This window comes from Salvelinus namaycush, chromosome 8 (assembly GCF_016432855.1).
Source record: "Salvelinus namaycush isolate Seneca chromosome 8, SaNama_1.0, whole genome shotgun sequence".
Classification (NCBI taxonomy): domain Eukaryota; kingdom Metazoa; phylum Chordata; class Actinopteri; order Salmoniformes; family Salmonidae; genus Salvelinus; species Salvelinus namaycush.
In genome coordinates this window covers 26,783,817-26,800,509 of record NC_052314.1, presented here as the reverse complement: position 1 = coordinate 26,800,509, position 16,693 = coordinate 26,783,817, and the positions used below count along the sequence as shown (strand labels likewise).

Here is a 16,693-nt window from a genome sequence, read left to right as displayed (position 1 = left end):
TATTGTGTCAGCATCCAAGGGACTACCAACTCAGGTCTACCGGCCGGCTTTCTCTCGGGGTAAACACTTTTGTCCCCTGAGACCACTGGGCATTCCCAAAACATATGTACATAGGTCCCGACTGAACCAAGACTGAACTGATTATCGAGATTATGGAAGCGGCGATATGGTGTATAATACAATTTAGGAATGAATTAATAAGTTAACTGGTGAGATTTTTTTTTTTAATGATGAGAAAACATTGTTCTATGTCACCTTCCAGTTCAACTGTTCTCCAAAACCTAGGAGTTCTGTTCCAGATGGAAGTGACCGCAGGTGTCGGACGAGTTAAGTTTGGAGTAGAGAGTGGAGACCCGTCCAACAGATTTGGGAGTATTCAAAAGAGTCTCAACCATGGGATGGGTGGCAACAAGGGAATCCCAGGGTACTGCGTGTGCTTTTAGATCCGAGCGGAGACTAAGCAACAACAAAAAAAGAAGTCACTGGGAGATTATATGATTCTTTGAGGTCTTGAAAAGTTCCAAGACCGAAATGATCAAAGATGTCACTGAAGGTGAAAATATTTCTACTAGACAATTGAGGAAAAACAAAGGGTTTGAGCCTGATAAGATTAGGTTATTGTTCCATAATGGAGAATGGCTGTGAAAAGGGAATGAGATCATGACATCATGAGATGTCTATTGGCCTGTCTCCACACTTCGACTGCATTAGCTATTATTGGACCCATTCAGAGACAGATGTTTGTTTAACCTTTTAACTTTAAGTGTTTGAGACTTGAACAGCCCTATCAAGATAATTTTGTGTTTAGAGTAGTTACGATGTAGAATATTGATTTCGCCTTCCTATAAGAGACCCATTTGACAGCCAATGATATCAATAGATTTCAGATTTTTTTTAAATAAGACAAGTGTACTCTTGTGACCCCCCCAAAAGACAAAGGGTGTTATGATTGTAATTAACAGGAAACTTCATATGAAGGTGGGGGTCTCTGGGGGAGACACTGAAGTATGGTATTATAATGCCTCTTGTAACGTTCGTTCTCCTCCTCGTCTGAGGAGGAGCATGGATCGGACCAAAACGCAGCTTGGGTAGAATACATGATGATTTATTTGAAGAAAGACGAAGACGGAAAAACTCTTAACAAACTACAAAACAATAAACGACGTAAACAGACCTGAACATGAGAACTTACAGACAACGAAGAACGCACGAACAGGAACAAACTAACAAACGAAACAGTCCCGTGTGGCACAAACACTGACACAGGAACAATCACCCACAAACAAACAGTGTGAACAGCCTACCTTAATATGGTTCTCAATCAGAGGAAACGTAAAACACCTGCCCCTGATTGAGAACCATATCAGGCTAATTGAAAAGAACCCAACATAGAAACACATAACATAGAATGCCCACCCAGCTCACGTCCTGACCATACTAAACAAAGACAAAATAAAGGAAATAAGGTCAGGAACGTGACACCTCTGTTGCTATTAATGGCACTAAATCATGTTTTTTGTCCTCCATTTATGCACCAAATTCTTTTGATGAATCGTTTTAGACTTCCCAAATTTTGACTGGCAATAAGGATTTCTTACAGGTTAATGCACAACCAGGGCTAGACCCACATTCATTATGGGAAGTAGCTAAGTGTTGCAAAAGAGAAATATTTGTAATTCCTTCTCATCACATCAGATTAAAAAACACAACCTTCAGATGTCTTCATTAGAGAGGGAAATAGCCCGTCTAGAGTTGATGCAAAAGTCTAACTATACTGAAGATGGGGCGGCAGGTAGCCTAGTGGTTAGAGCGTTGGACTAGTAACCGAAAGGTTGCACAATCAAATCCCTGAGCTGACAAGGTAAAAATCTGTCGTTCTGCCCCTGAACAAGGTAGTTAACCCGCTGTTCCTAGGCTGTCATTGAAAATAAGAATTTGTTCTTAACTGACTTGCCTAATTAAATAAAGGTAAAAAAAAAATGGGAAGATAGAACTCACCACATTTACAATTGAGCCTAAGATGGTGACTAGTTCTAGGGCTGAATTTATTAATTTGAAAACAAGACTATGAGAATGTGATAATGTGACTAATGAGAATGTGGATAGACTGAGTAGGCACAATGAAACTGAAGCAAACTGAAAAAAATGTCATCTATTGATGTCATTAGGAACAATAACGGTGAACTTTGTACCCTTCCCTCCCAAATTAATCATACTTTCACTACTTTTTATTCCAATCTGTTTACCTTGGAGTTTCCTGAAGACTCTAGGAAGAGGTTATCTTTGAAGATGTTATCTCTTTTAAGTTCCTTGGAACTTCCTTCCCTTTCTGTTAATCAAATCAGTCTATTAGATGCCCCCATCTCCTTGGCAGAACTGAAGACTGCCTTAGATTCAATGTCAAAATCCAAGTCGCCAGGGTTGGATGGTATCCCTCCTAAATTATTGTTGGCTGTGTGGGATTTAGTCTGATCTGTATTACTGGACTCAATCAGCCATTCGCTGGAGATTGGGAATTTCCATAGGGGACCAAAAACACCTCTTATTTCCTTGCTATTGAAAGGTGGAAAGGACCTGCTTGATTGTTTAAGCTACAGGCCCTTATCAATTTTGAACTTTGATTTTAAACTTTTTGTGAAGGTCTTGTCAAAAAGATTAGAGACTTGCATATCATCATTGGTTAATCCTGACCAATCAGGATTCATAAAGGGTTGGTTGGCCTCGGACAACATACGTACTATTCCATATTATAAACTCTGCTGTCCTGATTAGATATAGAGAAGGCATTTGATGGTGTGGAATAGGGGTATTCATGGACTGTTTTGGAACGTTTTGGTTTCGGTTGATCATTTATTAGTGTGATCCGCACCCTATATATCGACTCCACTGGCCGTATCCAGACTGGCCATTCTGCCGCCCCAGAGTTTGTCCTAAAAATATCCACAAGACAGGGTTGTCCTCTGAGTCCTGGCCTATTTGCCCTTTCATTAGAACCGCTAGCCCAGGCCATTAGGCAAAAATATTAACATATTGCCTATTAAGATCAAAGAAACAGTCCACCATATCTCCCTGTACACTGATGACATCTTACTATATTTGTCCGATGTCTTTCATTTTATACCACACGTACTTGACCTCTTTAAGGATTTGGCTTTTTCTATGGCTATAAAATGAAATGGTCCAAGTGTATCTTAATGCCTCTAAACCCCACAATTAAACAAGTCACATTACCCTCTTTACCTATCACTTTAGAATATAAGGGATTTACATACCTGGCCATTCAAATTCGATCCAATTTGCAACTCATGATGAATGAGAAGAAAAAATAATGATATTGGGAAAAAAAGGTTTTGGTTATAAAAATGAATGTCCTGTTTTCAATGCTTCCAGTTCCTCCCCCATCTTCATTCTTTAAGGACATGGATATCTTGAGGATAATGGGGAAACGTCAGAGAATTAGTCTCTCCAACTTACAATGCCCCAAAAAGTTTGGAGGGTTCTCTCTACCTTTAAACTCTGCTATGGGGCATTTCAGCTGAGGTCACTGAGTATTTGGCTTGACTCTTCATCTGATGTGCTTTGGTGGAAAATAGAGGAGTCCAAGTCTCACGTAATTAGAATACAGCACCTTCCTTATTCTGGGCTAAAGCATAAAACTGCCTAATCTTTTATGGAATATATTGTAAAAAAAAAATAATACATTGACTGTATAGTACCAAACCAAATCAATACTTGTCTGGGCACAACTTGTAATTTTCAAGAGTTATCTCCTATTTGGAATACAATTTAATTTAATTTGGCTCTATACCCTTTACATTCCCTCCTTGGTCTAAGCAAGGTAGTCATGTTTTGAAGGATACCTGCGAGAGGTTCGTTCCTTTCAAGATCTGAAAGAGTCATATTCTCTCCCTTATTTTTACTATTTATTGTTTTATTATTATTTATTTTTTTATCTCAGACTCTGTACAGCATTGAAAACCTATGGGGTACCATGGGACACTAAATCAGGCTCCCACTCTTTATTGAAATGATTTTCATGTCCAGGGAAAGACGGAATGGTGTCCTCACTGTATGATAGGTTAGTGACTCATAATATAAAAATCTGCCTGTTCTGAAGGTCTGGGAGAAGGACCTACAAATGCAGAGTTTTGAAGGGATTGGACTACGATATAGGGAAATATTTTTGCCTCTTCTAAGATCCTTGCCCATAACTGTATTCATTTTCAATTTACTAACAGGTTTTAGTTTACCCCAGAGCGAAAGTTCAAGATGAAGCCTATGGATACTGATTTATGTAATAAATGTACCCAATCTGAGGTGGGCAATTATATGTTTATGTTTTGGAGCTGTGTACCAGTGAAGTCTCTTTGGGTTCATTTAGTTAATATTTGAATAGTTATTCTTGGCAGGAGCCTACCTGTTTGCCCAGCCCTCCTCCTGCTGGGTTGCAGCCTTAGCATTCAGTTATCTTATGAAGAGAGGCGGATTGTTATGGCTGCAATAACAGCAGGAAGAAAAACGATTCTAATGAGTAGGTTTGAACCGGGTATTGCCCTTTGCAGATGTCGGTTGCTTATGAACTTGGACATTGCACAGCTGGAAAGATTCACTGCCAGACTGTGTGGGGCCAAGCCCGAAACTCTGGTCAATTGGTCACATGGTATCTCCCACTTGCAAGAGCTAATTTAACAACAATGTTTGGTCGTGCGGATGGAAGATAGCATTGCCCTGCTCGGTCTTTAATCTATTTTCCTATGTGGCTCTGGGTTGGTAGCCTTTGAGAATTACATTTAAATAGATCGATTTGAATTTGGAAATATTGAAACATATTTGTCTTTAATCTGTTTAGCCTTTTTTTAATTTGTATGTTTTTTTTGTGTTTTTACATTTTGTTTGTTTTCTCCCCATTGAACTGTACATATTTGCAGGTATTGTATCTTGAAATTGTACTTGTCTAGGAGATGCAAGAAAAACAAATATATCATTGTTCACAAAAATAAACCTGCAAAATTGCTGAAATAAGTGAATACTGAGATTAACTGACACAGACATGGAGTATATTTACATGCACACTAATAATTCGATAGTAAACTGATTATGGCAGTAGGCCGAGTATGGCATTACTCACGTTAACACCTTACTCTGCTTATCTTAATCGCCATAAGGTCATAATCGAAGTAAGCATATGCTGATTAAAACACCTGGGTTTCTAAACGTTCTTTCGAGTTGTTAGGACATGTAGACACCTTAATCAGAGTTGCAGAGGTGTATTTGATCTGCGCATGTGCTAGCACCAGCAGCGCGAGCCTCCCTATTTAACATTATTAGGGAAATCGTTATTTTTGCAAAGCATGTAGCGGTGCGTGGGTAAAATCACTGCAGTAGCTGTGCGTGGGTAAAATCACTGCAGTAGCGGTTCGTGGGTAAAATCACTGCAGTAGCGGTGCGTGGGTAAAATCACTGCAGTAGCGGTGCGTGGGTAAAATCACTGCAGTAGCGGTGCGTGGGTAAAATCACTGCAGTAGCGGTGCGTGGGTAAAATCACTGCAGTAGCGGTGCGTGGGTAAAATCACTGCAGTAGCGGTGCGTGGGTAAAATCACTGCAGTAGCGGTGCGTGGGTAAAATCACTGCAGTAGCGGTGCATGGGTAAAGTCACTGCAGTAGCGGTGCGTGGGTAAAATCACTGCAGTAGCGGTGCGTGGGTAAAATCACTGCAGTAGCGGTGCGTGGGTAAAATCACTGCATAAAGGCAGAGACAATAATATATATATTTTACCTTTATTTAACTAGGCAAGTCAGTTAAGAACAAATTATTTTTTACAATGATAGCCTAACCCGGCCAAACCCAGACGACGCTGGCCAATTGTGCGCCGCCCTATGGGACTCACAGTCACGGCCAGATGTAATGCAGCCTGGATTCAAACCAGGGACTGCAGTGAAGCATCTTGCACTGAGATTCAGTGCCTTAGACCGCTGCGCCACTCCAAAGCCCGAAATAAGAAGACACAGTGGCAGAATTAATTCAACCACACCTTTGTTTCATCACAAAACCGGAGAGCAACATCTATTCTGTGAAGTCCACAAAGCATATAGCATGTAACAAACAGTTACATGACCTACAGCCTGGTCAAGAAAGTTCATGTTTCCTACATCTTCAGACTACTACACTTCTATTGATTTAGAACCACGGAGAGTTACTGAAAGTCACAAAGGAAACAGGAGCTGCCTCCACTATTTCAGCACTATTTCAACATCAAAACACCTATGCTTAGTCTAATACAGTGACAACTAAAAGCTACCAAAAACCATTTAGTCCAATCAACGTAAGCTAAATATGATGTGGCTTTCCATGGTTCTGATTTGTGTGTGTTGTGTGTGTGTGTGCGTGCACGTTTGTGCAGTAGAAAAGCATGATGACTCACCCTACTTGTAGAGAAACGCCAATGCCATCCTCCTCTCTTTCATGTTGACGAAACAGTCTATGACTGTAATAGAGTAGTCTTTTATTTTTTGTTGTCCTAGCCTACCTGGCTAAAATGCTTGCTCGCTAGCTTAACTTCCTTTCATGAGCAACGTTAGCTAGTTAACATTAGTATTTGTCACGTTCCTGACCTGTTTTCTGTTGTTTGGTATGTGTTTATTGGTCAGGGCGTGAGTTTTGGGTGGGCAGTCTATGTTTTCTGTTTCTATGTTGGTTTTGGGTTGCCTGGTATGGCTCTCAATTAGAGGCAGGTGTTTGACGTTTCCTCTGATTGAGAGTCATATTAAGGTAGGTTGTTCTCACTGTTTGTTTGTGGGTGATTGTCTCCTGTGTCTGTGTTTGTCGCGCCACACGGGACTGTCTCGGTTTGTTTGTACGTTCGTTCTTTTGTGTAGTCATTTTCCTGTTCGTGAGTTCTTCGTTTTATGTAAGTTCGCATGTTCAGGTCTGTCTACTCCGTTTTGTTATTTTGTTAGTTATTCAAGTTAGTTCGTTTTTGTCTTGTCAAATAAATCATTATGAATTCACACCCCGCTGCACTTTGGTCGAATCACTACTCCTCCTCTTCGTATGAAGAGGAGGAGGAATTCCGTTACAGTATTCTACATCTAGCTACATATTGAACATATATTGAACATACATATTTTATTATGGGAGGCCAAATACTCGCTGGCTTCCCTTGCATTCACTACTGCGGGCGGCAACAATGTCATACTCTTTATGACCAGACCGCATCAGATAGATGGCCTACACGTACAGAGACAGAGAGGCTCTGTTTCGCTCGCTCTGATGCTTTCTCCGGTGAGATACATTCAGCCTCTTGCGAATTGAAGGACAATTATGACAACACAGAGACAACATTTCTTGGTAAATTCTTTTGGGGAAACCTGGCTTCCCTTGGCATCAATGAATACACGCCACTGACCGTATGCATGTGACCAATACACTTTGATTTGATTTTACCTTTAAAGTAGGGTCAAATGTCACTCTGTGTTAATCCCTCCACAGAATACCCCTTCATCTCATAATCAGTCATGTTTGTGAATGACTTAAAACCTCAGCATTAATGAAGTCTGTGTTTGGTTGAGTACCTGACTTTAATAGTAATGTAGGGAATGGTTTTATTTGACTACTAGAGCATTAATGGACACAGGCCTCTACTTGTGTCCTACTTTATTGTGCTGACCATCATGTTCATTCTTCGTAATGGGAGAATGAACACACGCTTGGGGCCAAGGCTCACTCTGCCAAGCATACACGCTCTCCAAACCACTCGATGGAAACCAACCCACTGATCCCTCTATAATGGAAAAAGGCACTTTTCAACAAAAGCCTCTGTTGTGTGGAGTCACTGAGTTAAGGCGTAAATAATAACACCATGCTATAGTCTATATGGCTCTGGTTTGAGAACTGCTGACAGTTGTGCTTTTGTTTAATGTCAGAGTGATGTCTGGTGTTTTTAATGTTTTTAAGTGAATGAAAAATGTAAGTGTTGGTTGGTGTTTTTTATTGCTGTGAAATAAGAGACCCATTCGAAGAGCAAGCAGCTCTATATGATCAGCGTCCGTCTGTTTCTGTCCTCTCCTTCAGTCTGGGTTGCTATGGATGCAAGATCATTTTAGAAAAAGGGTACAAGGTAAAAGTAAAAAAATAAGTACAGTCCAGATCATTTGTAAAGAAAATTGCAGGGAGCAGTAATGTAACACACAATGTTCTTTAGCCCATACAATTGGCCTGGAGAAATTGTTTTCAGGCCTACTGTGAGTGATGGTTATGCTTTCACAGATACAACAATGGATCCCTCTCTTTCTTGTCATTCTCCCCAGAAAATAAGAGGGTGCAGAAATGAGAGAAAGTTGCTCTTTCTTTACTGTGTTGGGTTGGTCTTTTGTCATTTCTGAAGGTGAGAGGACATTCAAGTGTGACCAGTGTGACGCCACGTTCAAGAGAAAAGACACGCTCAACGTGCACATCCAGGTGGTGCACGACGGACACAAGAAGTACAAATGTGACCTGTGTGAGAAGGCCTTCGTCACCCCCTCTGTTCTCAAGAGCCACAAGAAGGTGAGTTCAGCCAGTCTTACGTACTGTAGAGCCCAGTCCAGACATTGTCAGTCTCTCCTAGAGCAAATCCTCTTTCAAAATAATGTGTTTTTTCCTACATTTCGTATGTAAGAATGTCCTTCAAATGTTAAAGGATAGGTTCACCCATTTTGAATGTTATATTGTTTTTTTGTATCTCTGAGTGATGTTCTATCGATTCCCTGGGTCATTTCATGTTTTCATGTGTATCTGAGTTATAGGGGTTCAAGCAGGTAGAAATATGGCCAGTATTACATACCACCATGGTAAAGTCTCTATTACTACACTGGAAGTTAATAAGAATATGACTTTTATATAGCGAAAAACATCTATCATACATGTCAAATTTCAATACTGGCTGATGTCTTCTCTCAAATGAGCCATTGAACATACTTTTTAGATATTATTTTTTATAGTTTTTATTTAACTAGGCAAGTCAGTTAAGAACAAATTCTTATTTTCAATGATGGCCAAGGAACAGTGGGTTAACGGCTCGTTCAGGGGCAGAAAGACAGATTTTTACCTTGTCAGCGCAGTTACAAGTCCAACGCTCTAACCACTAGGCTACCTGCCGCCCTGGAGATAGAAAGGAGATAGAATTAAAAAACAAATCAGATTTTGATAAACTCCCATATCTATTGGGTGAAATACCAGTGTGCAATCACAGCAACAAAATTTATGACCTGTTACCACAAGAAAAGGGCAACCAGTGAAAAACAAACACCATTCTAAATACAACCTATATTTATGTTCATTTATTTTCCATTTTGTACTTTATCTATTTGCACATCATTACAAAACGGTATATAGACATATGACATTTGAAATGTCTTTATTCTTTTGGAACATTTGTGTTTACTGTAAAAAATGTTATGGTTTATTTCACTTTGGTTTATTATCTATTTTACTTGCGTTGGCATTGTAAACATATGTTTCCCATGCCAATAAAGCCCCTTAAATTGAAGAATTCAATAAATCAAGGAACGTATAACGCCCCACCCAGCAGACTGTTGACCAATCGCGTTCACGTTGTCATGCTGCGTCACGCGGTTGCTCAGCTAATCGTCACACAATAACATTCTCAAAGTCGGTGTATATGTTGAGAAACGTGCCTATTGTCACGATTCCAAAGCTGTACGATACTACAAACGGCGAGTTAATTATCTCCAACCTCAGAAAAGACTCCTTGAAGGAGGGCGGTCCTTGTCCCAGAATTGTCCAGAATGCACCGGTGTCCCCATTGACGTAACACGGGCAACATTCCCATCTCCTCAAAATTATATCTGCCGTTGCGAATGTTAGACTCCACTCTGAGGCACATCGATATGCAGATTGAACATGGTGAGATTGTAGACTCCTAAACTGATAGTCCAGTTTGTTTAGGCGATTGTACAGCTAACCACGTCACATGCTGATATTGTCTTTGGTTTTATTGTGTAGCTACGTTTGCTAACTTACTAGCTAGCCAGCTCATAGAGAGAGCATTGCATTGTGGATTTTGTTGTCGACTTGAGCTGCAACAGATTTCCACGATGAATTTCCATGTTGCTACCAACCTTATTTATAACGCCAAAAGGAAACATTTGTTCACAAAAAATGTTGTTCTCACATATTAGTGTTAACACTGTAAATTAAAATGAGTGGTTTTGGGTGGATTTTTCCTTTAAAGAAAAGTAAAGGAAATTTACATTGATGTTTTCTTGTGATCTCTCTTGTATGCTGGACCGGAACTAGGCTACAGTATATAGTCATCCTCCACCATTGTTCCCCATGCAGCCCAAGAATCATCCGGTCTCTGTTTGTCAATTACACATGGCATTTAGTACATTAGCTCCACAGGGTTTCAAAGCACAGGACAGATTCCCAGAGCAGATTACCAGCCTCAATCTGACATTGTCTGCTTGGTTTATGGATCAGATTGAGACCAAACAGTTTCTTGGCACACGGCAAAAGAAACAAATCAAACATAACATGGCTTTAGTACAGTAGGACTGAAAACAGACAGGCACATGAGTTGTCTCTCGTCGGTCGGTGTTCAGAGACTGGAGACTGCTGAGAGAGTGCTCGGTTCTGGCAGTGATTAAAGACAGGTAGCTAAGCTCAGAAACCTGGCTGGGACTGAACACCAGGTCCGGGTCCCAAATGGCACCCTATTTCCTTTGTAGTGCACAACTTTTAACCCAGGGCCCTGGTCAAAAGAGCCTAAACCTCTGGTTAAAAGTAGTGCACTAAATATGGAAAATGGTGCCATCTGGGACACAACCCAGAACTCTGACTGGGGATCTGGGGAAAACATGGAGTACATAGTGCTCTGTGTGCTGTAGTATACTATACAGAGGACAGTCTTTATCCTCCATTTCCTATTCCACTCATGGCAAGAGACTATGGATCGTCTTGTTCCTCTCATCTGCGTTTGTTTTCCTCCAGGTGCTTTTGTCAGTGTGCTGTCTGGGTGTCCTCTCCGCTGCCAGGTTGATCTGAAAATGAACAGTAATGATGTGTTTCTCTGGCAGCCCTAGTTTAGTCTTCCTCTCAGAACACCCTTAAATTGCCGTAATCATTCTTCTTAAAGGCAGAGATGTGTGTACATGGAGCATTTGTTTTCTCTGTATCTGCTGTGCGGTGTGTGTGCAATACCTGTACAGTACCTGTACATTGTTTATTCTGCACTGCATTTGTTTGTGTTTGTTTTGTGTGTGAAAAAATGATGGAGGTGTTAGCCAAGTTATTAATGTCACATCCGTACTATTCATATTAAAAGGATGATGTAATGGTTATGTATAACCCCAATACTTTCCCAAGGTCTGTTTTGGAACATAATGTTCCCCAGTGAAAAATATGAAGCCTTTTATGAAGTAAGAATACAAAAAACAAACCAAACAACTGTACATTGAGGCATCTGGGAGACATCTGTCTGTGTTTGTGTGTCTCTGAGAGAGGGAGAGTGAGGGAAAGGGTTTATGTAACCTAATGCCGATAGCGTGGGGGTGATGGGGGGATGGAGAGAAGAGGATGGTGGAAAGGAAAGGTTGTATTCCTGTCTGTATTGTTGTACTGCTGTTTAAACTGTCACACAGAATTTGAGCTTCTAATAGTTGTGTTTTATTCTGGGGAATTTACATCAGGCCAGCAGCAGAATTCCCATACTTACCTTTCAGCAGGAAGAAAGATAAATAAATAAATAATGAGAGAGAGGAAGTCAAGGAGAATGAAGGAGGAGAGAGGGAGGGTGAGAGACATTTAGCCTTGCTGAGGGGTGCAGCACGCTCCTCTTTTTGCGCACATTTTCTGCTGTGTATACATACAGTGCCCGTCAATGGACCTCCGAGAAAAGACTGACCTGAGTGTGTTTGAGAAGCGAGGACAGGAGGAGGGAGAGGGCAGGTCGAGGAGGGGAAGAGGAATGCAGGCAGAGCAGATCCCTCTGGTCTCCACCCTGCTCCTCACCCTCAACCTCCTGGCTCTTTGACTCTAATGATAGGCCTGCTGAATCGTTTGGATTCTTTAATCCAGCTTTCCGCAGAGAGACTGAAACCACCCTAAAGTCAGCCTGTAGAGTTCCAATTGGAGAGCTGGAGAGTTCTCACTGGAGAGCTGTAGAGTTCAGAGCCTGTAGAGTTTCCATTGGAGAGCTGTAGAATTCAGAGCGTGTAGAGTTCCAATTGGAGAGCTGTACAGTTCATATGAACACCAGTGTTTAGTAGCAGTGTCTAGCTCTATCAGCAGCATGCAGATTCCTGCCTAGCACCAGGGAGGTCTGGTCCCTCAGTGGGCACTCCCAGTGCTGAACAGATCTCTGGTTAAATGACTGACATCAAATATTTGTCAGAAGACCACCCTTGAATACACCCTGAAAGGGGGTCGGCTTTGAGGCTTTGTAGCTTTTGAGTGACAATATATATTAAACAACTTTATGCAGAGTTAAGCTGATGCTCCAGATACTCAACTAGTCTGAAGAAGGCCAGTTGTATTGCATCTTTAATCAGTACAACCGTTTTCAGCTGTGCTAAAATAATTGCAAAAGGGTTTTTCAATGATCAATTAGCCTTTTAAAATGCTAAACTTGGATTAGCTAACACAACATGCCATTGGACACAAGAGTGAGGGTTGCTGATAACGGGCCTATGTACAGCTATGTAGATATTCCATTCGTTTCCATCTACAACAGCTACAATAGTCATTTACAACATTAACAATGTCTACACTGTATTTCTGATAAATTTGATGTTATTTTAATAGACAAAAAAATTAGCTTCTCTTTCAAAAACAAGGACATTTCTAAGTGATCCCAAACTTTTGAACAGTAGCATACATATTACATTTACATTACATTTAAGTCATTTAGCAGACGCTCTTATCCAAAGCGACTTACAAGTACATACATTCATACTTTTTTTGTACTGGTCCCCCGTGGGAATCGAACCCACAACCCTGGCGTTGCAAGCGCCATGCTCTACCAACTGAGCCACACGGGACCTGAACAACCTCATACCACTGCACATAGACTTGGTACTCCTTGTATATAGCGTCGTTATTGTTACTTGATATTTCCTTATTTCCTAATCTTTTCATACATCTTAACTCTGCATTGTTGGGAAAGAGCTCATAAGTTAGCCCTGCATTCGCCGCATGAATAAATGTTTTATTTGATTTGACAATTCATTTTGCAGGAGCAACCTCTGCCTCATAAACCTTATATTCGTGAGGAGGAAGAATGAGATATTTATCTTATGTAGCCTAGGTTTTTGTATCATACTTTTATTCTGAAACTATATTGTCATTATTACTGACAGTACCCCTTTAAGACTTTTATTGTGAGGCTCTTCATTATTCACAGAATCACATGCGCATATTGAGAGGGAAAGAGAAGAGTTTTGGATGTTGATAGAATTGCTACTTTACTTGGCTGTGGTCTTGTTATGTCACGATCGTCTATAGGTGAAAGAGAGGACCAAGGCGCAGCGTGAGAGAAATGCATTCTTCTTTTTAATAACGAAGAACACTTAACAAACAATACAAAATGAACGTGACCGCTATAATACTGAGCGCAAACATGCAACATCACATAGACAATTACCCACAATAGCCTAATGCCTATGGCTGCCTTAAATATGGCTCCCAATCAGAGACAACATTAAACAGCTGTCTCTGATTGAGAACCAAACCAGGCAACCATAGACTTTCCTAAACATCTATACTGAACACAACCCCTTATACAATACAACCACCCAAGACGAGACAAATACACACAAACATCCCCCCTGTCACACCCTGACCTAACTAAAATAATACAGAAAACAAAGATAACTAAGGCCAGGGCGTGACATGTTATCAGAGAACTATTACAAGATAAAGTACTTTACCAATTGTAACCGTGAGTTATAAGACCCACTAGTCCTCCGGAGGAGATTGAATATAATATCGACAATCCAGAAATTAAGGTTACACTTATATTTGTATAGGGCCCACATGCCAATGTAATTAACTCGGCCTCTGTGTAGCTGTATAGAAAAATATCAACAATCAATATTCCCTAATTAGCTGGAGTGTACAGGCTTTGCCTACTGCCTACAGTGGATCCATACAGATCATTAGAGCTTCAATCTGTTTCATAACCAGGGAAATGGAACGCCATTATCTTTTACACACTATTTTTTATGTGAAACAGAGTACAGTCCTGTATACTCTTCTTCACTATTTTACATTGTTTGTACTTCAGGATATATTTTGTTGATGTGACTGTTCTGTGGACCATGGACATGCTGTATAGATGTGTAATTGATCACGTTGTGTATTGCAATTGGGTACTTGAATGCCAGCTCATTAGCAGAAAAAGTGAGTGGTCTGCGACTTTGTGAAAGAGAACAATGTGTGTGTATATATATATATATATATATATATATATATATATATATATATATATATATATATGTGTGTATGTGTGTGTGTGTGTGTGTGCGCGCGTCACAGCAAGAAAGAACTTGAATGCCAGCTCATTTGAAGAGCCTCAGCACATTCCTCTTTATTAAGATGATCTGTGGCTTGACCTTGTCTGCCCTAAAAAAAAGTATGTTTGCACATTGTATACGTGTGTGTGTGTGTGTGTGTGTGTGTGTGTGTGTGTCACACCTCATCTCTCCCTGTACAGGGTTGGGAGGTTCAGTTGAGAGCACTCTTAGTACCCTCCTACTCTTTTCTCTTGGGATAATACTCAGGGAACCCAGTTTTGTGTGTGTGTGTGTGTGTGTGTGTGTGTGTGTGTAAGAGAGTGGACCTAAACCCATTTTTGATTTAAAGCTCTCCATTTGAGTGACTGAAGGAGCATTTTGTTCTGTTGTGGTATGCAGAAAGCTCCTCGTTGCTGTAGCCACAGCTCCCAGGACTTGAACCTAACCTGGAGAAAGGAGGCACTCGCAATGACATAAAGAACTCCACAATAACAGTTAATCTTCATAAAAACCTGAATGGTTACCATGGGCTACAATTAGTTTGTTTCTTCAAAGGAATAACATTCATTCCAAGTTCACATGATCAATTTTGTAACTAAATAAAATATGTCAACATAAGTTGGAAAGGAAATATGATAGGATAGGTTACCATAACAAACAGTTGCAAAAATGTTGGGATGTGATAAGTTAACATTCAGCTTGTTCATATCGAACTGCTAAAAGCTTTTTTGTTTTTGTATTTTAATTTTGTGATATCTAATTATGATCTTGTCTCGTCGCTGCAACTCCCCAACGGGCTCGGGAGAGGTGAAGGCAGCTTATCCAACACTTTATTTAAAAAACGTTGTAAATGGCATATAACCATAGGGCATTTAACTGGAATGGAACCTTTCAAAGTTTCTTTGTTTAGTATCCAAGAGTTTTAGCAGAGCTCATAGTATTCAAGTGGTGGGTATGCTCTAGCAGTGATCATCATGTGCTTTGTAATGAGGGAAAGATGTACCACTGAATGTTACAATTGTCTTTCCTAAATACCAACAATATGTTTTCTGATCTTTGCCGTACCAGACGCACACAGGGGAAAAGGAGAAGATCTGCCCATACTGCGGACAGAAGTTTGCCAGCAACGGCACTTTGAGGGTCCACATCCGCAGCCATACAGGTCAGTGGCCCTGCCATAACAAGACAAGTTCAAATATATTATCATTTTTTAGTTAAATTCATCAACTGTCATTGAACGTCACATAAAACGGTGTAAGATAAACACCAATCTAGTCTACCAGATCCACACAAGGCCAGTCTGCTCCCCCAGAGCCCAGAAGGGTAACAGTATCCCAGAGTGGATGTTCATTAAATTGCCTTTAACTGGAGAGCCACACATTCCAGTCTGTTTCCTTACCAACAGACTAGTGCAGAGACCTGGCACAGTCACACACACTCCATCTACCCCCTACTCCCTCCCTCCTTTTCTTTCTGTTTCTCTACATCTACTTGTCTGTTTGGCACTTGCCTTTCTCCCACTTAGAGACTCTCTCCCCTACCTATCTTTCCTGCTCTCTCCCTATCCTCCTCTTGCCCTCCCTGTATTTGAGATTGAATCCTCACTCCAGTCCACTCATCTTGTTTTCATGCCACAGATACATCAGCTGAAATCATCTCAAACTAAGTAGCTCCCAACAAACAATGGTTGTTTTCTTTCCCCAATCCCTTCATCTCGGGAATGTGTTTGCAGCTTTAGTACTAACGATTTTCCCCAGGCTTTTCTGCCATTGAGATCCAAAGTACACAATCAGTGCTATCACATCCTCACTAGGGCATCTATCACTATCACAACCATCACTGCTATCACATCCTCACTAGGGCATCTATCACTATCACAACCATCACTGCTATCACTGACCACCATCCCATTTAATTAACCGTGTCTCATCTTCCAATCATAGCTACCTAATCAGGGCTCTAGACTATGATTAAGCAATCAAAATGCCTTTTGACAGTTTTAATGAGCTTGCTCATATATTTATTAGCCTAATACCTAGTCCTACCTATTTTGTTAAGGACTTAGTCTAACACCATCTTATTGCCAGCTCAGATCAACTCATCCTCTAGGTTCCAAAAGCATAAAATAAAGAGTGTGGGGGGGATTGTCTGCATACGTGCATACATATGTACAGTGCCTTC

The 16,693-nt window shown here is 40.6% G+C and overlaps 1 protein-coding gene across 1 annotated transcript in view; it reads left to right on the top strand.

Moving 5' to 3' along the window:
- LOC120052567 (PR domain zinc finger protein 5-like) overlaps positions 1–16,693 on the top strand; it is a 64,439-nt gene that overhangs the window by 20,967 nt on the left and 26,779 nt on the right. The window contains exons 12-13 of the mRNA XM_038999549.1: positions 8,386–8,546; positions 15,581–15,674. Coding sequence (XP_038855477.1) covers positions 8,386–8,546; positions 15,581–15,674 — 255 coding nt within the window. The remainder of the gene's footprint in view (positions 1–8,385; positions 8,547–15,580; positions 15,675–16,693) is intronic.